Source organism: Ceratotherium simum, chromosome 11 (assembly GCF_057802395.1).
Source record: "Ceratotherium simum simum isolate JZ-2026a chromosome 11, ASM5780239v1, whole genome shotgun sequence".
NCBI lineage: Eukaryota > Metazoa > Chordata > Mammalia > Perissodactyla > Rhinocerotidae > Ceratotherium > Ceratotherium simum.
The window spans coordinates 2,379,688-2,403,371 of record NC_141910.1 but is presented as its reverse complement, the minus strand read 5'-3'; the positions used below and the strand labels follow the sequence as shown (position 1 = coordinate 2,403,371).

Sequence of the window (23,684 nt, the reverse complement as noted above, 5' to 3'; positions counted from 1 at the left end):
AGTTTTATTTGGCATTTCTCTTATTATGAGTAAGGTTGAGCATCTTTTCATATGTTTAAGAATGATTTGTGTTTCCTTTTACATAAACTGTCCATATCCATGCCCGTTTTTCCACTGGGTTGGGTCTTTTTTTCCCTTACTGATTCATAGGATTTTTTTTTAACATATTAGGAAAATTAGTCCTGTATTGGTGATATGATTTGCAAAAAGTTGGTCAAGTGGTTTTCTTAAGCTCTAATAGGGGAAAAGTTTGGCTGAGCAGAAAAGCCAGAAGTGAGGAAACTGCTCCACTGAACTTCACCCACACAGAGCCCTGAGACTTTAACATAGCCAAGAAATCTGTGTAAGCCTTTTTTTTTTAAACAGTTTTATTTATTTATTTATGTTTTTGTGAGGAAGATCAGCCCTGAGCTAACATCCGTGCTAATCCTCCTCTTTTTGCTGAGGAAGACCGGCTCTGAGCTAACATCTATTGCCAATCTTCCTCCTTTTTTTCTTTTCCCCCCCAAAGCCCTAGTAGATAGTTTATGTCATAGTTGCACATCCTTCTAGTTGCTGTATGTGGGACGCGGCCTCAGCATTGCCGGAGAAGCGGTGTGTCGGTGCGCGCCCGGGATCCGAACCCGGGCCACCAGTAGCGGAGCGCGCGCACTTAACTGCTAAACCACAGGGCCGACCCCATGTATAAGGTTTTTGAGATAACATTAACTAAACTTTTTGAGGTTTTTCTTAAGACTAGATTAAGCAGAGGTTTTCCCTTACAGTATTCCTTGTAGTTAACTTCTCAGGAGTTCATTTTTTGTGTGTGGTTTTGGGAAAAGGTGCGACATTTAAGCTGTCATCTTTGGAGGACTGATCTGTGCCTGGGTGGTTGACCCTGGTTTGTCTTACAGGTTGAAAGCATGTGTGCTGGGTACTGGCCCCCATATGACAAGGACAACAGTGCTCTGCTGGCTTTCAGAGAAATTCCTGTACGTTTCACCCACACCCCACTACCACCTGCCTTACAAGCTTTTGTTGCATGCTGCTGTGTGATGTCAGGCCTCGGGGACACAGGATGGCATAGACCCTGCCCTTGAGGAGCTCACACTGAGGGGGAGGGGGTGTGGGGCACAAACATGCAAAACAACCTCTATCTAGTAAGATAGTTGCTATAGTGAAGCAGAATATAAAGTGCAGCGGGAATACCAGAGGTACACCGCAGTCTCCTTTGAGCTGTGTGAATTTTTGTTTATTGTTCAAGGAGAGCATATACTTGTCCCCACATCACCCACCTTCTGCATCATAGTTGGAGTTTTCCATGTGCCTCTCTTTATGATTGGCTTTAATCAACCCATTGAGGAAGACTAGATCTTTCTGGCCTCAGTTTCAAGGACACTCAGTACAGCGGGTGGGACTTGCTTGTGTGGATGGGGGATGTGGATTCCGCCCTCACACTAAAGGTAACTGCCCCTACAGATCTCAGAGTTGAAGAACCACGGCATCCTCCGGGTCCTGACAGCGGAAGCTGATGGATGGGAGCCAGGTGGTAAGGTCCCCTTCAGGGCCCTTGGAGCCTGGGTGGGACGCAGCTCAGAGCTCCCCATGAATCTACTTTTCACCATTTGACTTTCTCTCGCTACTTGTCCTACAGAATTTTATAGATTTATCATTCTTCAAGGAAAATTAGAATCAACACTGGATCAGGAGTTGAAAGACCTGAGTTCTAATCTAGCCCTGCTAGTGGCCTACTATGTGCCTTTGGGCAAATCATAAAATCTCTGTGTCTACAGTGGAAATATTAATACCTCCTTTATCTTCAAAGGGATATTATGATCATCAAATGAGACAGTGTATGTGAAAAGGCTTTGAAAACGTATCCTATTTTATCTGCTTTACATAATTCTTTCCTATACTATATTTAAAGCTCATTCCACTTGCTAATTTATTACACAGAAAGGTACACTCACCAATTACGAAACACCAGTTCTGGAGTCAGATATCTCTGGTTTAAATCTTGACTCTCTTACCCCCCACTACATGACGTTATGCACATTCTTTAACTTTTCCAACCCTCAGTTTCCTCATCTGTAAAACAAGGATTGTGGGGGCTGGCCCAGTGGCACAGCGGTTAAGTGCATGCTCTCCACTTTGGCGGCCCTGGGTTCGCGGGTTCAGATCCCGGGCGCGCACTGAGGCACCACTTGTCAAACCATGCTATGGTGGCGTCCCATATAAAGTAGAGAAAGATGGGCATGGATGTTAGCCCAGGGCCAATCTTCCTCAGCAAAAAAGAGGAGGATTGGCATCAGATGTTAGCTCAGGGCTGATCTTCCTCACAAAAAAATAATGATAAAAAAAATAAAGATTGTATCAGAACCTGTATGATGGGAACTTTATAAGGATTAAATGAGATAAAGTACTCAGTTCACAGAATGTAAATCATAGTGAGTGCTCATTGGTTTGTATTGTTATCTTTAAATTCTGCAAACTGAAAATGTAATCTCCAAAAATATGGGGCTTGTTAAAAATATTCTAACATAGAAAAATTACTTGGAGTTCTATGAAGTTTCCTTTGATGGAATTTTGTCTTTATGTCTGATGAGAAACCTAACATTTATTAGTGATTTTGACTTAAATGCCAAAATATTTTATATTTCAGTACAACTGGCATTTATGTGCCAGATATTTTTTTTTAAATAATTTTTTTAAATTTATTTATTTTTCCCTCAAAGCCCCAGCAGATAGTTGTATGTCATAGCTGCACAGCCTTCTAGTTGCTGTACGTGGGACGTGGCCTCGGCATGGCCGGAGAAGCAGTGCATCAGTGCGTGCCCGGGATCCGAACCTGGGCCGCCAGTAGCGGAGCACGCACGCTTAACCGCTAAGCCACGGGGCCGGCCCTGTGCCAGATATTTTTAATCGTATTTAACAATTACAATTTTTTTTCAGATTTCTCTCAGCTAATTTAAGTTAATAGGCTGACTAAATCAGCAATGCTGTTTACTGTATGGATATGTGGAAGAGAGCCTAAATAAAGGAGGCAGTTGGAAAAAGATAAAGAACCATACCAGTATGAGCTGTGTTTGTTATCCTGGAGATTTGTGTTTTGCCTCCATTTTCTTCTGTTAGTCAAGGGGGGAATTAGTATCTATGTCAGGATCATCTTCAGATGCAGGAGGAGTCTACCTCGTTCCAAGAGGAAAGGAAAGAGATGCTCTTACATGGTCTGGATGTTTGTCTCCAGTTTTTAGGCACCAAATTGCAATTGCTAGTTGAGACCTTGTGCTTTCTGTGGACTCTCCTGTGGTCACAGCAAATTCCCACGCCCTTGCTGGTGAGGTTCCTGCTCCTGGCTCACAACCTTCCGTCAAGTTGTTTGTAGATGAGGGTGTCTAGGGTGAGATTATCAAGTTGCTTGTAGTGAGGATTTGAAGGGTGAAGGGTCAGGAAAGCTGGGTGTAGGTGAGGCGGGAAGGGTGAGGAGCCATCTTTAGTGGCATGATGAGCGCTCATTGTGCTGTTCCACTCTGCTCTGTTTGTTTAGCCACTTGGGCCCTTCTTTTCATCTCCTTAGCGTCCAGCACGCTGGAAGTAAATTTTGTTTTTTTCACCATTGAAGGTCGAATATTCTCTATTCTGTTGAAGTTATCTAGTTTGGAAGTCCTGAGGCTCAGTGTCTGCTACCCCAGACTGGGGCGGTGAGATTGAATTTCCTAGAAGTCCAGACGTTCAGCACCCGTCTCACCTGCTGCCTCTATCCACCCTATCCGCCTGCTATCCACCCTGCTGGACCCAAGCCCATGACGGTGTCAGTAATACTGCCTAACATGTATGGAGCATTTACCTCTGGGCCACATACTCTCGCCTAAGAAGTTAAAGAGTTCCATCATCCTCACGACAGTTCCATGAGTGATCCCAGAGGGTTAAGTAACGTGACTGCAGAAGCACAGCTAGTAGGTGGTGGAGATGAGATGTTCCCCAGCAGCTTGGCTCAAGGGTGCTTCCCGGCCGCAGTCCTCTACTGCTTTCCCGGCAGCTCGCTCTTCCTCTTCATCTGTTAGTGTTTTGAGTTTTGGTAGCACTTTGTTTAAGTTGCAAGTACACTTTCAAAAACAATTTGCCATGTGACATCCCCAGCCAAGACTGCGAGGCAGAGAGGAGCTGTCCTAAGCTACTTTTGCCACTGAGGCTGGAGAGATCACGGTTTTGGTATTGAACTGCAGTCTGTCCATCCTTCCCGTTATCTGTGGATGTTCTCTACAGCCTATTGAAAAGCCAGTGACAGGACATGCCACTAGCAATTCGGGCTGGAGAGTGAACAGCTGTCGTTTGCAGAAAAGGGCTGCGTGGTGGCAATAGAGAACCTACTTGCTACTTTTCTTCTGCTTTTTTCCCCTTTTATTGTGCTTTCATTCATTCATCAAACGTTCGTTGAGCACCTATCATCTGTCAGGCACTGTGCTAGGTTCCAGAGACCTCTGACCTCACGTAGCTCTCAGTGCAGTGGGAGAGACCGTGACAACACTGTGGTGAGCATTGGGTGTCAGGGTCTCTCAGAGGAGTGGCTCCAAATCCAGACTAGTGAAGTCAAAGCAGGCATCCAGGTGAGGCTGATATCAGAGTCAGCTGAAGGATGGGAAGGAGCTACCCCAGACGGGGTTGGAGCTGAAGGTGAGAGGCCCCGGGGTGCTGACTGTTGGCAGAGGGAGCTGAACAGCAGTCTGTGCAAAGGCACCAAAGGCGGGAGGCGTTGAGACACTTCAGGTAGCTCTGTGTGCCCTGGGGCAGAGCTGGAGAGGTAAGAAGGAGCCAGATTGTGAAGGTACTTAGACACTGGGCTGAAGAGTTTGGGTTTATCTTGGGAGTTATGGAGAATCTCTGGAGGATTTTGAGCAGGGGGGTGACATCAGCTCTGCCTTTTCAAAAGCTCCCTCTGGCAGCTGTGTGAAGAGGGTATCTGAGGGTGACAAGACACGAGGCAGACGGACGGCCTGGAGGCTGCAACAGGAATCCAGACATACCTGGGTCTCAGAGGGTCTCCCTTTCTCGCTGTTACAGTTGTGAGTACAGAGGTGCTCAGAGCCCAAGAAGAATGGGAAGCTGTGGACGACATCCAGCCAGAGACAGGTAACGGCAGGAATGGCGCTGTCCCCACACAGCCCAGCTGCTAGTACAGGCGCTGTCCACATGTGTCGCTGATGTTCCTGTGACCCTGGGATTCGGAGACAGAATTCTCATTTTGGCTACATCACACAGAATGAAATCTCTTTTCCAAATCCAAAGATGATGACATTCTACCACTGGAGGAAAAGGGAATGAGCGCCACGGAGAAAGGGCTGCCATCTGCCCAGCCCTGAGAGAAGACAGGGAGGACCTTGGTCAGGGTCAGCTTCTGCAAGGTGATGGGGTTGAGCAGGAGGATGGAGGAGGCACCCAGGGCCCCTGCATAAGGTTGAGCAGGTTGTTCACTGTACAAGGAAGTCCCTGGAGATGGTGCTGAAACCATCTGCTGGAAGGCTCTGAGGGCTGGGTAAAAATTGTCTCACGTCCCTTTCTGAGAGGTTTGGAAGGAGCTATAGGAGGGTAGAACTAGGACCCATATCTAGCCTGAGCCCCACTTGAGCTCGTGGAGAGATGTTACAGTGGACTGTGTCAGCCATCACCTATATTGCTAAGTGATAAGTTAATTCCCTGTGAACTGTAACAAAAGATGGAGAGGGGGTCATTCATATACAGGGTGTGAGAAAGGGCAAAGTGGAAATTAGGAAAGGCCCCTAAACAAACCTTGGCACCCTCCTACATGGGAATCTACTCTAGGACTTGCCCCCTCACAGAGCAGTGGATTTTAGGGAGCTGCGTGCAGAGCGAATCTATCCCTCCTCACTGCAGAGGCTGGCCCCGCAAGCCTCTGAACAGCCCAGTCTAGAAAGGGAGTTGGCCCAGCAGATAATGTGAGCTCCTTGAAAGAGGACTTGTTGCAGCTGTTGGTGTCTGATGTTTGCAGCTGAAGTCAGTGGCTTAGAGGTGACAGCCAGAAGGCCCTTGAAACGTTTGCTGACACAATGTCTACCTGGAGTGTCTTCCCTTTTGCCACAGGGAGCCAGGCCAGCTCAGACCAGCCTGGGCAGCTAATCTCCTTCACTGAGGCCCTGCAGCATTTCCAGACTGTGGACCTGTCCTCCTTCAAGGTATGAAAGGAGGGACGTTCGGGGTCACAAGCAAAGCACCTTCTTTCCAGGAGCCGGGTTTCTCATCCGCCAGGATAGGTCATTGGGCAAGCAAGATGAAAGCTGCCAGTTGAGACCTAGCTCACCTAAGGAGTCTCGGGCACGGGATCATGGGCAGCCAGAGACCTAGCTCACCTAAGGAGTCTCGGGCACGGGATCATGGGCAGCCAGAGACCTAGCTCACCTAAGGAGTCTCGGGCACGGGATCATGGGCAGCCAGAGACCTAGCTCACCTAAGGAGTCTCGGGCACGGGATCATGGGCAGCCAGAGACCTAGCTCACCTAAGGAGTCTCGGGCACGGGATCATGGGCAGCCAGAGACCTAGCTCACCTAAGGAGTCTCGGGCACGGGATCATGGGCAGCCAGAGACCTAGCTCACCTAAGGAGTCTCGCGCCCGGGATCATGGGCAGCCAGAGACCTAGCTCACCTAAGGAGTCTCGGGCACGGGATCATGGGCAGCCAGAGACCTAGCTCACCTAAGGAGTCTCGGGCACGGGATCATGGGCAGCCAGAGACCTAGCTCACCTAAGGAGTCTCGGGCACGGGATCATGGGCAGCCAGAGACCTAGCTCACCTAAGGAGTCTCGGGCACGGGATCATGGGCAGCCAGAGACCTAGCTCACCTAAGGAGTCTCGGGCACGGGATCATGGGCAGCCAGAGACCTAGCTCACCTAAGGAGTCTCGGGCACGGGATCATGGGCAGCCAGAGACCTAGCTCACCTAAGGAGTCTCGGGCACGGGATCATGGGCAGCCAGAGACCTAGCTCACCTAAGGAGTCTCGGGCACGGGATCATGGGCAGCCAGAGACCTAGCTCACCTAAGGAGTCTCGGGCACGGGATCATGGGCAGCCAGAGACCTAGCTCACCTAAGGAGTCTCGGGCACGGGATCATGGGCAGCCAGAGACCTAGCTCACCTAAGGAGTCTCGGGCACGGGATCATGGGCAGCCAGAGACCTAGCTCACCTAAGGAGTCTCGGGCACGGGATCATGGGCAGCCAGAGACCTGTCTCACCTAAGGAGTCTCGGGCACGGGATCATGGGCAGCCAGAGACCTAGCTCACCTAAGGAGTCTCGGGCACGGGATCATGGGCAGCCAGAGACCGTTGTTTCATGCAGGGCCCCTGGGGCGTTTCTGGGACTGGGCGCCCACAGCTCGTATGGCCCCGTCACACACAGGCCCATGTAGCTGCTCCCCGCTCTTCCCTCTTAGAGAGGGGGAGGTCAAATCGAATGCTAGCTAGTTCCTTGGGGAAGCGAGGCAGCCCGACCAGAGAGCTGAGTAATTCATGGCCAGTGTAGGAAAATCTTCCATTCCCTCAGGGAACCTGAAGTTATTTGAGAATTTAAAAAAATATGGGGTTGGAAAAAGAAGGAATACTGAGGCAAATAAAAGCTGGCGGGCTTTCTGGGGCATCTTGAAGTGACCATGAGTAAGTTTAGAGGAATGTGATTTCAGATCTTCAACCTGAAAGCTGGTTCAAGAGAGAGACGCTGAAAAGACAGGAATCAGGTTGCTTTACAGGGACCCAGAAAGCCAGAAGCTACGACAATCAGGATGTCTAAGACCTGAGCAGTGAGAAGTTGGCATGACCTGGTTTAGGAGGGGCTGGATGTGGTATGGACAGAAGGCTCCAGCTACTCCTCAGAGGTATCTTCCTCCTAAGAAGTGCCCCCTAAACTCCCCTCCCCACTGGCTTTCTCATCCTGGAAGTTGAGAGGACTGCCAGACATCACAATTTATGTCCTTTACAGAGACAGACATACAGAGGGTAGAAGTGCCCTGCTGAGAAACCCAGCCTGGCTTTGGTCAGACCACACTGGGGAGTCCCCACAGCCAGCCACCTCCAGCCTTCTTGGCAGTCAGTGGAATAGCTAGTTCTGGAAAAGCCCAAACGACCAAATGCAGACAACTGGCTAATGATGCCTATGCTTGGGGACATCTCTTTCTGCTTACAAAGAACCTGGGAGCTGGAAGATCCTGTCTCCAGAGATTCAGCAGGTGCTTCACAGCTTCTGCCCCCTTCCCCTGGCCCAGAGATCAGCCAGTTAGTTGGAGGGAACTACTTTCTGGAAGAACGGTCCGGGTGCTGAGCCTGGTGGTAAGTTCATTAAAGCAGGTGAACCCAGCACTCTGCCCATTGCTTGCAACTTCTTCCCCAGAAAAGAATCCAGCCAACTATTCGAAGGACTGGACTCGCCGCCCTCCGGCACTGCCTCTTCGGGCCTCCAAAGCTCCACCAGGGCCTCCGTGAAGAAAGGGACTTGGTCCTGACCATTGCCCAGTGTGAGTACACAGCTGCTGCCACAAAGCAGGCATTGCGTATGTGGTCAAGCAGAGAGCACTGTTTGACCCCCCAGTTCCTGAGGCTAAGCCAGGGGTCTTGCATGTGCCATGTTGTGGGGGAGAGTGGGAGCTGAGGGGAGATCAGGGTGTCTTGAGCACAGTCCAGATCTATGTTGGCTGAACTGTTGTTTGAGAAAGACTCAGTCCTCCCCTGAGGGGCAATCCGACAGAGAGTGGGGGTGTGTTTTGGGACAGGTGGCCTGGATAGCCACGACCCAGTGCATGGCAGAGTCCTCCAGACCATCTACAAGAAGCTGACCGGCTCCAAGTTTGACTGTGCCCTCCACGGAGACCACTGGGAAGATCTGGGCTTTCAGGGTAAGAGAGAGGAATGGTTCATCTTCTTTTATTTGACCCCTGACTCCAGTACTAGAGTGAGAGCCCAGAGAGTCCTCTTCCTGTCATGCCAGCGCCATAAGATGGGATACCGGGGGAAAGCATGCCAGGAAGAGGGTACAGCGAATGCAAAGGCCCTGAGGTGGAGCATGCTTGCTCTGTTTGGGAAATAACGAGGAGTGTGACTAAAGTGGAAAGAGTGATGGGAGAAAAGTTCACTTGTGTCCTTGCAGGCCATTGTAAAACATTTACTCTAAGTGAGATGGAAAGCATTGTAGTGATATGATTTGGAATCTAGTTTTTTCATTTTCCTCTTTTAATATTGATGAAAATTTTGTTTTATATTATTTTATTTTTTGAGTGAAACAAAATAATTTCACCTGTTTTTGGAGAGTGATACTGTTCTTTCAAAATCATGTCCAATTAAATTAGTACAGAATGGGAAAATATCTTAATTTAAAAAGGAACCTTTATGTACCCATAATTAATTGGTAGTCCGTTGGTATTGACAACACGTTTAAGTCATTTTACTATCTATAATATAGAGTGTCTATTTTGTCTATAATTGTCATAAACATTTCCTCTGTATACATTGAGAATCACATCACTGTTATGATTTTTGTTTCAACAATCAATTTAAAAAACTCCAGAGGAGAGTTTTTTAAAAACTATATATTTACCCATATATTTACTCTTTCCATTGTTCTTTCTTCCTCTCTGATATTCCAAGATTAGATTCCTTCTCTTATCATTTCCTTTCTGTTTCAAGAACTTCCTTTAGCCATTTTCTAAGGTAGGTCTGCTGGTGATAAATTCTCTTTATTTTCCTTCATCTGAGAATGTCTTGATTTCCCTTTCACTCCTGAAGGATAATCTCTCTGAATGTAGAACTCCAGGTTGACAGTTCTTTCCTTTCAGCACTTGAAGAATGTGCTGCTTCCTTCTGGCCTCCGTGGTTTCTGATGAGAAATCTGCTGTCATTTGAATTATTCCTCCCTGATAAAAGGAGTTGTTTCTCTCTCTCTGCTTTTAAGATCTTTTGTTGTTGTTGTCTTTATTGCAGGAGTTTGACTATGATGTGTCTTAGTATGGATTTCTTTGGGCTTATCCTGTATGGAGTTTGCACAGCTTCTTGAATCTGTAGGTTTACGTTTTTTGCCAAATTTGGTAAATTTTCAGCCATTATTACTTTGAGTACATTTTTCAGCCCCACACCTTCTCCTCTCTTGTGGCATTCTGACGACACAAATGCTAGCTCTTTTGTTATTGTTCCGCAGATCCCAGAGGCTCTGTTCATTTTTTTGATCTCTGTTATAGTTCATAGATCTCCAAGGCTCTGTTTATTTTGTTTTGTTTTTTCTTTCTGTTGTTCAACAGACTGGATAATTTCTATTTTTCCATCTTTAAGTTCACTGATTCTTTCCTCTCTTATCTCTATTCTTTTTTTTTTATATAATTTTATTTATTTATTTGTCCCCCAAAGCCCCAGTAGACAGTTGCATGTCATAGTTGCACATCCTTCTAGTTGCTGCATGTGGGACGTGGCCTCAGCATGGCCAGAGAAGCGGTGCATTGGCGCGCGCCTGGGATCTGAATCCGGGCCGCCAGCATCGGAGTGTGCGCACTTAACTGCTAAGCCATGGGGCCGGCCCTCTTATCTCTATTCTGCTGTTGAGCCCATCCAGCAAGTTTTTAATTTTAGTTATTATATTTTTCAGTTCTAAATTTTCTATTTAGTTCTTCTTTCTATCTGATATTTCTTTACTGACACTTTCTATTTTTTCATTTTTTTCAAAGCATGTTTGTAATTGCTTATCAAAGGCATTTTTATGATAGCTGCTATAGTAGTTTTCTATTGTTGGTGCAACGAGTTACCACAAATTTAGTGGCTTAAAACAACAAACAGCACAAATTTATTATCTTCTAGTTCTGTGGTTCAGAAGTCTGTCAGGTCTTCTATCTGGGGTAGGATCAAGGTGTCACAGGGTTGCGTTCCTTTTTGGAGGCTCTAGGAGAGAATCCATTTCCTTGCCTTTTCCACCTTCTAGAGGCCACCTGCATTCCTCCTTCTTCAAAGCCAGGAACATAGCTTCTCCCTGAGCCTGGTTCTGTTCTCACATCTCTTTCTCTGACTCTGTGCTCCTGCCTCCCTCTTTCGCTTTTAAGGACCCTTAAAAGATAATCCAGCATAATCTCCGTATGTGCTAATTAGCAACTTTAATTCTACCTACAGTCTTAATCCCCCCTTGCCGTGCTGCTGTGTAACATATTCATAGGTTCTGGGGATTAGGATGAAGACATCTTTGGGGGCCATGATTCTGCCTGCAACAGCTGCTTTAAAATCCTTGTCAGATAATTCCAACATCTGTGTTATCTCAGTGTTGCTATCTGTTGATTGTCTTTTCTCATTCAAACAAGATTTTCCTAGTTCTTGGTGTAACAAGTGATTTTTTATTGAATCCTAGACATTTTGGGTCTTATGTAATGACACTCTGGCAAATCTTCTATTTTAGCAGGCCTCCTCTGACACTGAGCCAGTGGGGGCAGAGGGGTGTCACCTGATTATTGCTGGGTGGGGGTGGAAATCCAGGTACCCCATTTGGCCTCCACTGATACCACTGGCTGGAAGGGGCAGGGGTGCCTAATTATTCTTCCTGTGTAGCCTCCACTGACATCACAGAGCAGGTGGGAGGCTCCTTAGCACTGGAGAGAAATATAAGTTCCAGCTCCCCACTTCTCTGACCTATGCTGGTGGAGCTAAGGGTCACCTTGTTACAGTCAGGCAGAGGTGGAAGTCCAGGCTCCCCACTCAGCCTATGACAAAGGGAACCAAGTCCTTGAAGCTGACAGGAGCAGGAATTTCATGAAGCATTGCTCACCATCACCCTCAATTTCCTCATGGTTTCTGTTATAGGAGCAAATCCAGCCACAGATCTGAGAGGAGCAGGCTTTCTTGCCCTCCTGCATCTGCTGTACCTGGTGATGGACTCAAAGACCTTGCTGATGGCCCAGGAGATTTTCCGCCTGTCTCGTCACCATATCCAGGTGGGGCTTTGGTGGGAAGCCAAAGGAGAGGGCTGTGGAACTAGAACCTGGGCGCAGGGCAGTCCTGGGAAGCCAGAAGGGCCTCACGGGTAGATATCTCTAGTTGGTGAGGGCTCTCAGAACAACTGAGGCAAACCCGGAATGGGCTTCCCCTCTCAGCCTGACTTGTGCTGGAATCTGAGCTTCACCACTCATTAGCTTGTGTCTCAAGCAAGTGCCTGACCTCCTCAGAGCCTTGGTTTCCTCATCTGTAGAACAGAAATCATGGAAACTTCAGTTGGATAGTTGGGAAAATTAAATGAGATGTTGTCCAAAAGCACTAGGCACAACTGTGTTGTTAGTATTTCAACTCACTGCCCTCCCTGAGGAAGTCTCTTGCTCAGTATCGGTGGGTTCTCCTGACCCTGAAGGAGGGGGTTAGACTTTATGTGCCCCAGAGGAGAAAGTTTGCCTCCGAGGGTCACGTGACACATGGACTTACTGACAGGCCAGAAGTAGCTTCTGCAGCCCTCGGTCTCTGTCCAGGCCTGCTCTCTTGGGTTGGGTTTGATGGTTTTCCTAGGTAGTAAAAGGTGGTAGTCCTGCCATTGTACAAAACAAATTTGACCTGTTTCCTGCCATTCGTCTATCCCAGATGCATGAGACCTGGAATTCATTCACTAAACAAATATTTACTCAGCATTCCCTGTGCTGGTTATTGTTTTTGGTGCTTGGGATACATCAGTGAGCAAAACAGATAAAGATCCTTCCAGCAGAGAAGATAAGACAATACGCATAATGCACCCATAAGTGGTGGCGCATGTGAAGGGTGGTGAGTGCTAGGAGAAAGAACAATAGGGTAAGGTTAGGAGAATGTGAGGAGTGGTTACAGTACTTTTGGCGTGATCAGGGGAGCTCTCATGAGAGGGCAAGACTTCAGCCCAGCCTTGAAGGAGGTGAGGATGTCATCCAGGCTGGGATCTGAGGCAAGAGCAGCCCACGTAGAGGGAGCAGCTAGAGCAAAGGTCCCGAGGAAGGAGCATGTGACATGTAAGGGAACAGCAGGGACGCCATCAGGAGGAAGGAGCCTGGGAGAGCTGTAGGAAAGGAGATCTTGGGGTCACAGGGACCAGATGGCCTTGGGCTGGTAGGCTCTGATAAGGACTTTTGCTTTTTTTTTTTTTTTAATTTTATAATTTTATTTATTTATTTATTTTTTCCCCCAAAGCCCCAGTAGATAGTTGTACGTCATAGCTGCACATCCTTCTAGCTGCTGCATGTGGGACGCGGCCTCAGCGTGGCCGGAGAAGCGGTGCGTCGGTGCGCGCCCAGGATCCGAACCCGGGCCGCCAGCAGCGGAGCGCGCGCACTTAACCGCTAAGCCACGGGGCCGGCCCAAGGACTTTTGCTTTTACTTGAGTAAAATGAGGGTTTTCAGCAGCCGGGAGTGACATGATCCAGCTTAGCATTTTTTAATGGAGCCTACTAGCTGCTAGGTTGAGAACAGTCTACAGCGATGGCTTTTATAATCAAGTTAGAGATGATGGTGGTGGGACCAGAGTATTTTCAGAGGAGGCGGTGTGAAGTGGCCTGATTCTGGATGTAGAATCTCCAGCATATGGACTTAAGAGAGTAGAGCCAGCGTGTTTCTCTGATGGGTTGGGTATGGGTGTAAGAAAAGCAGAGGAGTCAATGATGATGTTTAGTCTGAGCAACTGGAAGACAGAGTGACCATCAACTGAAATGGAAAAGAGAGCAAGTTTGGGGGGTTGAGTTTGGCATATAAATTTTAAGAACTTTATTAGACTTCCAAGTGGAAATGTTGGGTAAGCAATTGGATGTATGAGTATGGTGTTAGGGAGAAAGGTCTGGCTAGAGATTAAAATTTGGGAATTGTCAGCACTGATCGGTGGCTCTAAAGATGCTGTCCCGAGGCTAGCAACATCAGCATCACCTGAGAACTTATTAGAAATGCAAATTCTGGGGCCCCTCCCCAGACATCATGAATCAGAAACTACAGGTGGCACCCGGAAATCTGTTTTAACAAGCCCTCCAGGGGTTCTGGTATAGATTATATTTTATTTTATTAATTTTTTTTTTTTCTCTCCCCAAAGCCCCAATGCTTAGTTGTGTATCATAGTTGTATGTCCTTCATGGCTCTTCTGTGTGGGATGCCGCCTCAGCATGGCTTGATAACCTGTGTGTAGGTCTGCACCTGGGATCCTAACCGGCAAACCCCAGGCCACCGAAGCGGAGCACACGAACTTAACAGCTACACCACTGGGCCAGCCCCCTAGATCATATTTATTGTGAAACTGGAATGAGATTTTCAAGAGAATGAGTGTAGACAGAAGAGAGGACCAAGGACCAAGCCCTGAGCCACTCTAACATTAAGGGGATGGGGAGAAGAAGGGGGCGGAAAGTAGGAGAAACCAGGAGAGTACAGAGTTCTGGAAGCGGTATGAGGAGCAGGGCATGACCAACTGAGTTAGACGGTGCTGCCTGATGACTAAGAATTATAGATTCTGTCTGGAGGACCTTGATGAGAACATTTTCAGTGAGATGTTAGAAACAAAAGCCCCTGATTTAGATTAGGTTTTAAGAGGGGATGGGAGAGAGGAATTAGACACAGTAACAACCTTTTCAAGGAATTTTGTTGCAAAGGGGAGCAAAAAAATGGGGTGTAGCTGGTGGGGGAAGGGTATTTTTTGGTACTTTTTATTTTCATATAATTTCACATGTACAGAAAATTTGCAAGTGAGTAATGTAATCTGAACGTGAAACTCGAAGCTGGGGGCTTATAGGGAGGAGGGGGCCAAATGGTCTGATAGCCGAAGAATAATCTCTTCCCCACCTCCTAGCCCGGTGAAGGGGAGGAAAAACCACCAGCACTTGACAGGGAAAGTGTCCTCCTCTGCAGAGAGCCAGGTTTTAGAATAGGTTGAATATTTATGGGGAAATTTGCTGATAATGGCATCATTATCAGCGTGACAGGGGCTCTGTGCCCTAATAATTATCATTGTTCCGGGGTACAGTGGCCAGGTTTTGGGAACTGGGGAGGGATGAAAGATGGGGACAGACTAAGAGCCTTATGAAGCTTGGAGTGCAGGGAGCCAGGCGTGACCTAGGAGTCTGGGGGAGGGGTTTGTAGTAAGCACCATAAAAAGATGTAAAGAGCAAAGTGAAATTAGCCCCGATACATTCAAGATAAATGGTGGGGGCGATGAAGCCGAGCATTGGAATGAAGGAAAGCGTGGGTGCTTGGGACCCCCACCTTCACCCCTAACTATTGAGGCAGACCATCGTGGAGAGGCATAGTCTTTGCCCAATGCACTGGGCCATTTTTTTAACTTTTTATTTTGAAATAATTTTAGATTGACAGAAAAGTTGCAGAAGTATTTATTTATTTTATTTGATGGGTTATAACCCAACACTATCATTATTTATTTTGTTGCTCAAATTGTTTCAGCTTTGGCCATTTTAGGAGCTCTTTCAGGTTGGTACCTGTGCCCTTTCAACATGCCCTATCTTTTTTTGAGCACTTTTTGACTCTCTGGACACCAAAAAGTGCTCTAGGCTCATCTTGTATTTTCCCTGTATGATTCCCAGCCCTGGAATCAACTGTTACTCCAGGGAGTTCTTGTTCCTTTAATTGGAGAATGATATTCAGAAACCAAGATCTGAGCGCTAGGTGTTCTCACTGCTATTAAGATCTCACTGCTTCTAGGCCCTCTCCGTGGACCAAGCTTTGAATGTATGTTTGTGTCACTGGTTCACTCCCGACTCTAATAGGAGGGGTCTTTCGTGGTGAGCAGAGCTGTCCCAGCCCCCAGTAGCACTCACAGGAAGGTGGTGTGCTTTGACACTGTCCAGGGGAGAGGAGCCCAAGACTGAGCGGCTGAAGGTCAGACCTGCAGCATTTTAATCAGATCATTTTACCTTAGAGGGCTGGAGTTGAGCAGGCCTGAGCTGCAAGAACAGACTGTTGTAATAACAGTGTCATGACTTAATTCTCTTGGCCCTATTACTTAAGTCTCAGAACGTCAGCTTCTTCCTTTATAACCTGAGAAAATAATTCCAACTCTAGAGTTATTCGAAGTTGGAGATAAACTATGTAAAGTGCCAGTGACTTTAGTCATTCAGTGAGTGTTGGTATCAAAGTAACTTTTGATTTCCATGAGTACAAATACATTTATACATCTTATGTATATAATATATACATACATAAATACATCTTATATTTTTTAAATCAGTTGAATACATACCTGCACTTGCATGCACACACAAATACACACACACACAACCATTAGTAAGGTGGATCACTGTTTGAATCCAAAACTTCTGAATACAAACCAGTTAATCATACAGTCCCTGCCACCTGGGCAGTTTTTCATTTCTAACCTTTACTGAATATCTCTGTATCTTTTGGGGAAAAACACCCATTAAACTTTAAGTCTTCACATCTGCTAGTCTTTTCCAGGAAACACTGGAGGAGGCAAGAGTGGGACTTGGTGAGTACCTGGTCTTGAGAGATATCAGGACGCCACAAGTTGAGAATGTGGGCATATTCTCTGGTCTTCATGATGCAGGCAGGTAATGTCCAGGTCAAGTCTGAGAACTGGCCCAGTCAGCTTGTGAAACAGAGTGATCTCTTACAGCAACACTGCTTCATTGTAACAGACTCCCAGAGGTTGAGGCGTATCTTAGCAATCACTGGTCCAGCCCCTCATTTTAGAGGTAGGGAAATGGAGACCCAGAGAGGGGAAATGATCCCACAGCTAATGATTTCCTATAAATCATCTGTGACCTCAGTGTCTCCCTTCTTGTGCTTTGTGAAGGCTCTCTTTTAAGACCCTCCTGCAGAAATATGGAAGCCAGGGTAGAGGGTTATTGCCAACTCAGAATCCCTCATTTGTTTTCAAGGATGGGCTTGAATGAGGTGAGGGAGCAAACCATGCAGATATCTGAGAGCGGGGCATCCCAGGCAGAGGGAACAGCAGGATGAGAGCAGAAGTCCTGGGGCTTCATCACCACACACCCAGACTGACCGCTTTGACCAGTCTGTTTCTCATCCCCTCACCAACTGGCCTTTGTGCAATTTACTGGGGATATATGTTTACTCCACAGTATGCACGTCAGACAATAAGAAGGAATAGCATCTTAATGTAACAAAATAAGAGGGCTGGTGATGTAGGTGTCAGGGAAGCTAGATTCTAGTTCCATCTGCAGTCTTTCTTTTTTTTTTTTTTAATTTTATTTATTTATTTTCTCCCCCAAAGCCCCAGTAGATAGTTGTATGTCATAGCTGCACATCCTTCTAGCTGCTGTACGTGGGACGCAGCCTCAGCATGGCCGGAGAGGCAGTGCGTCGGTGCACGCCCGGGATCTGAACCCGGGCCGCCAGCAGCGGAGCGCGTGCACTTAACCGATGAGCCACGGGGCCGGCCCCTGCAGTCTTATTATTAGCTATGATTTGAGGTAATTCACTGAACTTCTCTGGGCCTCAATTTGCTCTCCTATGAAATAAGAGGTTTGGCCTAAATGATTCTAAGGTCCTTTCCAGCTTTATTTTATAATTCCTTGAACTATAAGTAATTCCAGGGTTTTAAAGTAAAACTTGACCTTGAAAACAGAGTTTTCCAGGAGGCATGGATAAGATCAGAAAAACAGGTGAGGGACACAGCCTGCCAGCAGCCAGTCCTGTTCTCTCCATGAGAGAGCTGAAGTTCCAGGGACCCGTGGTACATCCTGCCAAAGCGGAATTGACCAAAACCCACAAATGCTGGGGGGACCCCAGGACTCCCATGAATCCCAGTAGTATGGAAGCGCTTAGCGCACACCGTCCCGAGAAGCAATGCTATAGCACAGACACTGAGAGCTGCAGGGCGCATCGGGCTAATCGCTGGCGAGCATGGAAGCACCTTATAAAAATGCTTACTCGTATACAGCAACGCGTATAGCCTTCTATGCAGTTTCCATGCCTTACTTCATTCCATCAAAGATGGGTCCTTATAAATCTTCGTTTTCCAGCAAAGGAATGTGAGGATCAGAGAGGTAAAGTGTTTCTGCGCAAAGCTGGGTAGCTAGTAAGTGGTGAAGCAGGGCCTACAAAACCACATCTCCTGACACTGGCCTGGCGGTGGGCTCCTCACAGCAGCAGTTCTCAGCCAGCAGCATACTTCAGAGTCACCTGGGGGGTGCAGATGCCCAGGCCCCTCCCCAGATCTCCTGAATTGGAATCTCCAGGGCTGGGGCCATGTCAGCAGCAGCCACAAAAGATGATCTAGTTCCTGCTTTAGAGTTCAAAGGTGTATAAGCCCAAACGTGAGGCATGTAGGTCTGATTTCCTCTGCTGTCTTTTAGTCAGTTCCCTAAACACAGCCTCAGTGTAGTATTTTAGCTCAAAGCAACACTTTTCAGGTCCAAGGGAATTGCTGAAGGAAAGAAGACATTTAGATCTGAATTCCAATTTTTCACTGCCTTTTTTTTTTTGAAGATGATCAGCCCTGAGCTAACATCCAATGCCAATCCTCCTCTTTTTGCTGAGGAAGACTGGCCCTGGGCTAACATCTGTGCCCATCTTCCTCTACTTTATATGGGATGCTGCCACAGCACGGCCTGACAAGCGGTGCACAGGTGCGTGCCTGGGATCCGAACCTGTGAACCCTGGGCCACTGCAGTGGCGCGTGCGCACTTAACCGCTGTGCCACCAGGCTGGCACCGTTTCACTGCTTTTTAATAACTGGGCTTTATAAGAATGTTCCCAAGAGTGAATGAACACTAGGTTTAGAGCCTCTGTTAATTACGTTGCTACCATGTTCTTTCCCTTATTTATGTATGTATTAATATGAATCTCTTTTTATTTTATTTTATTTTTTGGTGAGGAAGATTGGCCCTGAGCTAACACCCGTCACCAATCCTCCTCTTTTTGCTTGAGGAAGATTGGCCGTGAGCTAACATCTGTGCCAGTCTTCCTCTATTTTGTATGTGGGATGCTATCACAGCATGGCTTGATGAGTGGTGTAGGTCTGCACCTGGGATCCACACCTGTGAACCTGGACCGCCGAAGCAGAGCATGCGAACTTAACCACTATGCCACCGGGTCAGCCCCCATATTTATTTTTAGACTGAAAAAAATCAAGGGAAGGGGAACTATTACACAGGTAGATATGAAAATTGAATAGGCAGTCCATGAAGGTATAAATGCCTTGCTGCCCACCCCAGCTACCCAGGTTGAGGCAAGGATGATAACTATAAACGTTTGTGAGCACCCACTTAGGCCAGCACTGTGCTTAGTACTTTCCATATGAGATCCAGATTACTCTTCAGAACAACTCTGTGAGGTAGCTTGTGGGATAATAGAAAATGTAAACTGTTGTTAGTAAAACCTATCTCCTAGAGTTTTTGTAATGATTAATGACTTGACTCCACCCAGCATGGCACTTTTCTCGGGGTGCCCAGGACCACCCCCGGTTCAGTGATTCACTGGGAAGACTCACAGCTATGATTTAGTACAGCAAAAGCAAAATCCACATAGGGAACAAGCGCATGGGACGAAGTCCAGAGGAAACCAGGCGAAAGCGTCCAAGAGTCTTCTCCCAGCAGAATCTCATGGGACACACTTAATTGCTCCAGCACTGAATTGTGCAACATGTGAAATGTTGCCCACCAGGGGAGTTCATTAGATTCAGTACCTAAGGCTTTTACTGGGGGCTGGTCATGCAGGCACCATCTGTGTAGCATGTACCAAAATTCCAGAATCACAGAGGGAAAGCAGGTGTTCAGCATAAACCATGCTGTTTACACAACAGTTTAGGCACAGTGAGTCATCCTGAGGGAATGGCGGGAACCCTCCCGAAATCCAGGTTCTCAGATGCTAGGCAAAAGCCAACCGTGTAAGTGGGACTTTCTGAGGACAGTAGGCCTGCTGTGTTAACTCTTTTCTGCACAGCACTCAAAGTTTATTTCCTTTTATGTTTGGAGAGAGGGGAAAGCTGAGTCTCAATAGAGTTTGGATGGCCTTCCTAAGGACACAACAGCTAGCAGGTGGCCAAGCCAAGAGCTGGAGTCCAGGTGTCCTGGAAGACCCTGGGAAAAATCTTTGCGGAGACAGAAGACCCTCTATAGTTCAGTGCTGTCAAACAGAACTTTCTGCAGTGACGGAAATATTCTATATCTGTGCTGTCCAGTATAGTAGCTGCTAAGCACATGAGGCTATTGAGCACTTGAAATGTGTCTCGTATGACTGAGTTGAATTTTTAATTTTATTTAATTTTTAATTAATTTACATTTAAATAGCTACACGTGGCTAGTTGCTACCATACTGGACAGCACAGTTCTACGTCATACTGTAATGGATTTTTCTTTTCACAGGAAGCAGACGGGATAAATAGACTTTGGCTCTTGCTGTAGACTAAGGAATGTGCTGATGTGTGTCTCTGTCAGTGGATGTCCTTGTGTGTGTGCAACAGCAGAAACAAACGTGTAATATTTACAAATTCCCTGGAAGAAAACCCTTTTCATTTGCTTGGTTTTTTGTTGTTAAAGAATGGGAAGGCGGGCCGGCCCCGTGGCTTAGCGGTTAAGTGCGTGCTCTCCGCTGCCGGCGGCCCGGGTTCAGATCCCGGGTGCGCACCGAGGCACCACTCCTCCGGCCATGCTGAGGCCGCATCCCACATACAGCAACTAGAAGGATGTGCAGCTATGACAGACAACTATGTGCTGGGGGTTTGGGGGAAAAATAAATAAATAAAAAAAAAAAAAAAAAAAAAAAAGAATGGGAAGGAACTTGCCCCTCCAAAAATAAAGCATTAAATCGGACCCCCCAGGGGATTCTGAGGCCCGTCCTGGTGAAGCACCCTGCTGGACCCCATTCTGCCCCTTCTCAGGAGTTCAACCTGTGCAGCTGGTTTTCAGGCCTCTGTGTCATTGAGAGATGAGGGGTGCCAGCAAGTCAAGGCTGACTTTCTACCCACTTGCACTTTTTCTGTCTGCTTTTGGATGAAGTGTTTATAAGTAGTCAAATAACCAGAAGCCTAGGGAAGGGGAGAAGAGATTTTTAAGAATCTATAGAGTTAGATAACCGAGCCTCACTCCTCTGGTGTTCATCCTAAGCCCAGGAGTGATGTGGTCCACGAGCGGCACACACAGTGGTCTAGTGAAGGCCAAGGAGAGCTAAAGGGTCAGACTGTTGAAGAGGCTGGAGAACTAGCACAGGGGTTATGCACAGCTTTGGAGTGAATTAACCTCAGTTGGGATCCTGGTTGCAATGCCTTAGGAAAATTATTTAAGGTCACTGAGCCTCAGTTTCCTCAACTGTAAGATGGGAAAAAAGACTACTGTGAAAATTAAGCATAAGCATCTATAAATCAGCTGCTGCTTCTGGGCCATGATTGCTCTTACTGCCTGTGGGCCACGCGAGGTTGTGGATGATTGGAAACACAGAGGGCAAGAGCCTGGGTTGCCACTGACCTGGTGCCCCCTCCATTCCAGCAATTCCCCTTCTGTCTGATGTCCATCAACATCACTCGCATCGCAATCCAGGCCTTAAGGGAGGAGTGTCTCTCCAGGTGAGTGCCCACACTGCTCACCCCCTGGCCAGCTGGTTTCTCCCCACCTCTGCCTTATTTTCCCCAGCCTCTTCCTCTCCTGCTGGCTCCTGGGGGTTCTGGAAAGTCCCCGTGCACCAGTCTTCCAGCCCATCTCTCCTCCCCAACCCTGACCTCAGATGGGAGGACTGCCTGGGGAACGGCTCCCCTGGGGAATAGGGTGGGAGGGCACCCAGGGGTCAGCCTTTGTCCACTGCTGAGCAGATCACCTCCTTTGTCCTGCAGGGAGTGTAATCGGCAGCAAAAGGTGATCTCGGTGGTGAACAGCTTCTATGCCGCCACTTTTCTCCGCCTCGCGCATGTCTGGAGGACGCAGCAGAAGACCATCTCAGACTCAGGCTTTGTTCTCAAAGGTATGCTCTTTCTTCTGGGAGGCCCAGCTCCTGAACTCCTAGCATCCCCAGGTGCAGGGACCCAGAGTGGTTGTACACTGGTTTTGGCTGTAGTTCCCTTCCCCCAACCCCAATTCACACTTTCTCAAGTTCCAGCTTCCCAAAGTTTTCATCAGCCCACCCTCTGGATCTGCTAGCTCTCCTTTCTCTGCTACCACACTCCTGCCTTTCTGGCCTTATACCTCTGGTGATCATGTTTCCTGAATCAAAAGCTAGGTCCAGCAGTTGGACTGACCATTCAGAGTTGAGATTGTCACAACTCTGACAGACAAGGCAAAGTGTGTGGTCCCTGTGGCTCTGCCTGGTTCCTGGATGCCCTCTCCATCTAGAAGACTCCTTCACCCTTCTCTCTGTAGGATCTGGGTTGGGGGTGCTCCCTAGAGCTGCTAGGCCCTAGTCAGGGCAGGCCCATTGTGCAGTCCAAAGTCCCCTCAAGCTTTTTGTTCCCTAACGCTCTCTGTTGCAGATTTGGAAGTACTGGCCAAGAAGAGCCCAAGGCGGCTGCTCAAGACCCTGGAGATCTACTTGGCCAGAGTGTCAAAGGGACAGGCCTCCTTGTTGGGAGCACAGAAGTGCTATGGGCCACAAGCCCCTCACTCCAAGGATCTCACTTTCACAGGCGTGTGTGATCTGCTGCCGCACTCATCTGAAGGCACATGGCTGATATGACCAACCCCAGAGGCTGACTGATAGAAGGACTTAAAGGCTGGGCCACGGGGGCTTCTGGAGGGCACATGGCAAACCATGGCAGGCACACGCTGGCTGGGCCAAGCGCCTTCCTGTCTTAGCAGAAGGAAGGTAGGAAGCTCCTGGGCTTGGTTGGAGAGCCAAGGACCCTCACCTGCATGAGACATTAGGGGCAGTTAGACTTGACCCGCTCTCCGCACACCTGCCTCCAGTGAGAACTTTGCCATAATCTTAGTTGGGCTACAGTTTACAGAGTTGGGTTCCAGGGAATCTCAGTGAGAGTGAACAGAGCATGAAGAGGGAGAGCCCCATGTGGACGTTCCACGTATCCCTCATTGAAGGACATCCCCAAGTAGAGGCATCAGAATGCGGACTCCCTGGGTAGCAGGGCTTTCAGGACCCGCCTGTCCATAGGACAGGGACCGTGTAGTTAGAATCTGAAGGCAGAAGGTAGCAGTGGCAGCAGCCAACAGGGGGCAGCATGACCCAGAGCAAGCTGCCCAAGACTGCAGCTGGGCCGGCCTTCCTTTCCTCCATCCACCAGGCCAGTATGAGGGTCCCCTCTGGGGTTTCTGGCCTTGCACTGTCCCACTCTCTTCTCTCCCCATCCCTCCTCCCTGCTGTTTATGGTACAGAACTGGGCATTTGGCTGAGTGTTTTCACTGCTGCCCGTCCTAACCACCCACTAGGTGGGCTCCCCCCGAGGAGGCCCTGCAGTTCCCATCAGGAATGGTTTTCTAGCCTCAGTGAGGGAAGGAGGAAATTCACACACCAGCAGTTTTTGAATAAAAGAATTGTTCTGGGTTAAGGATCCCAAGTGTTGTCCTCCAAGATAAGCCTTACACATTCCTGTGGCTCTGTTGTTCCAGGGCCCAGTTAGAGCCAGGCACTCCAGCCAGGTGAAGGCACGGGTGGGCTCTGGCACTGGTCATGGGCTCCAGGAGAGAAGGTTGCTGTGCACTGGTCAAACTCCCACTGAGTTCATATGCTGTCCATCCTACACTTGGAGGCCCAGACTCCTTGCATGCTCCAGCCAGTGGGCGAGGTGGCCCTGGCTCTTACGATTGACTGGTTGGAGG

The 23,684-nt window shown here is 48.0% G+C and overlaps 1 protein-coding gene across 7 annotated transcripts in view; it reads left to right on the top strand.

The window, feature by feature from the left end:
• The window catches only part of ELMOD3 (ELMO domain containing 3), a 28,447-nt gene extending 5,038 nt beyond the window's left edge, over window positions 1-23,409 (top strand). For all 7 annotated transcript variants that reach the window (XM_087436484.1, XM_087436485.1, XM_087436483.1 and 4 more), the window contains 10 exons: window positions 894-971; window positions 1,459-1,528; window positions 5,041-5,109; window positions 6,079-6,170; window positions 8,375-8,498; window positions 8,754-8,876; window positions 11,809-11,939; window positions 21,411-21,487; window positions 21,752-21,879; window positions 22,385-23,409. In XM_087436484.1, coding sequence (XP_087292610.1) covers window positions 894-971; window positions 1,459-1,528; window positions 5,041-5,109; window positions 6,079-6,170; window positions 8,375-8,498; window positions 8,754-8,876; window positions 11,809-11,939; window positions 21,411-21,487; window positions 21,752-21,879; window positions 22,385-22,587 — 1,095 coding nt within the window. In that variant the 3' untranslated portion in view covers window positions 22,588-23,409. The remainder of the gene's footprint in view (window positions 1-893; window positions 972-1,458; window positions 1,529-5,040; window positions 5,110-6,078; window positions 6,171-8,374; window positions 8,499-8,753; window positions 8,877-11,808; window positions 11,940-21,410; window positions 21,488-21,751; window positions 21,880-22,384) is intronic.
• The last annotated feature ends 275 nt before the right edge of the window (window positions 23,410-23,684 follow it).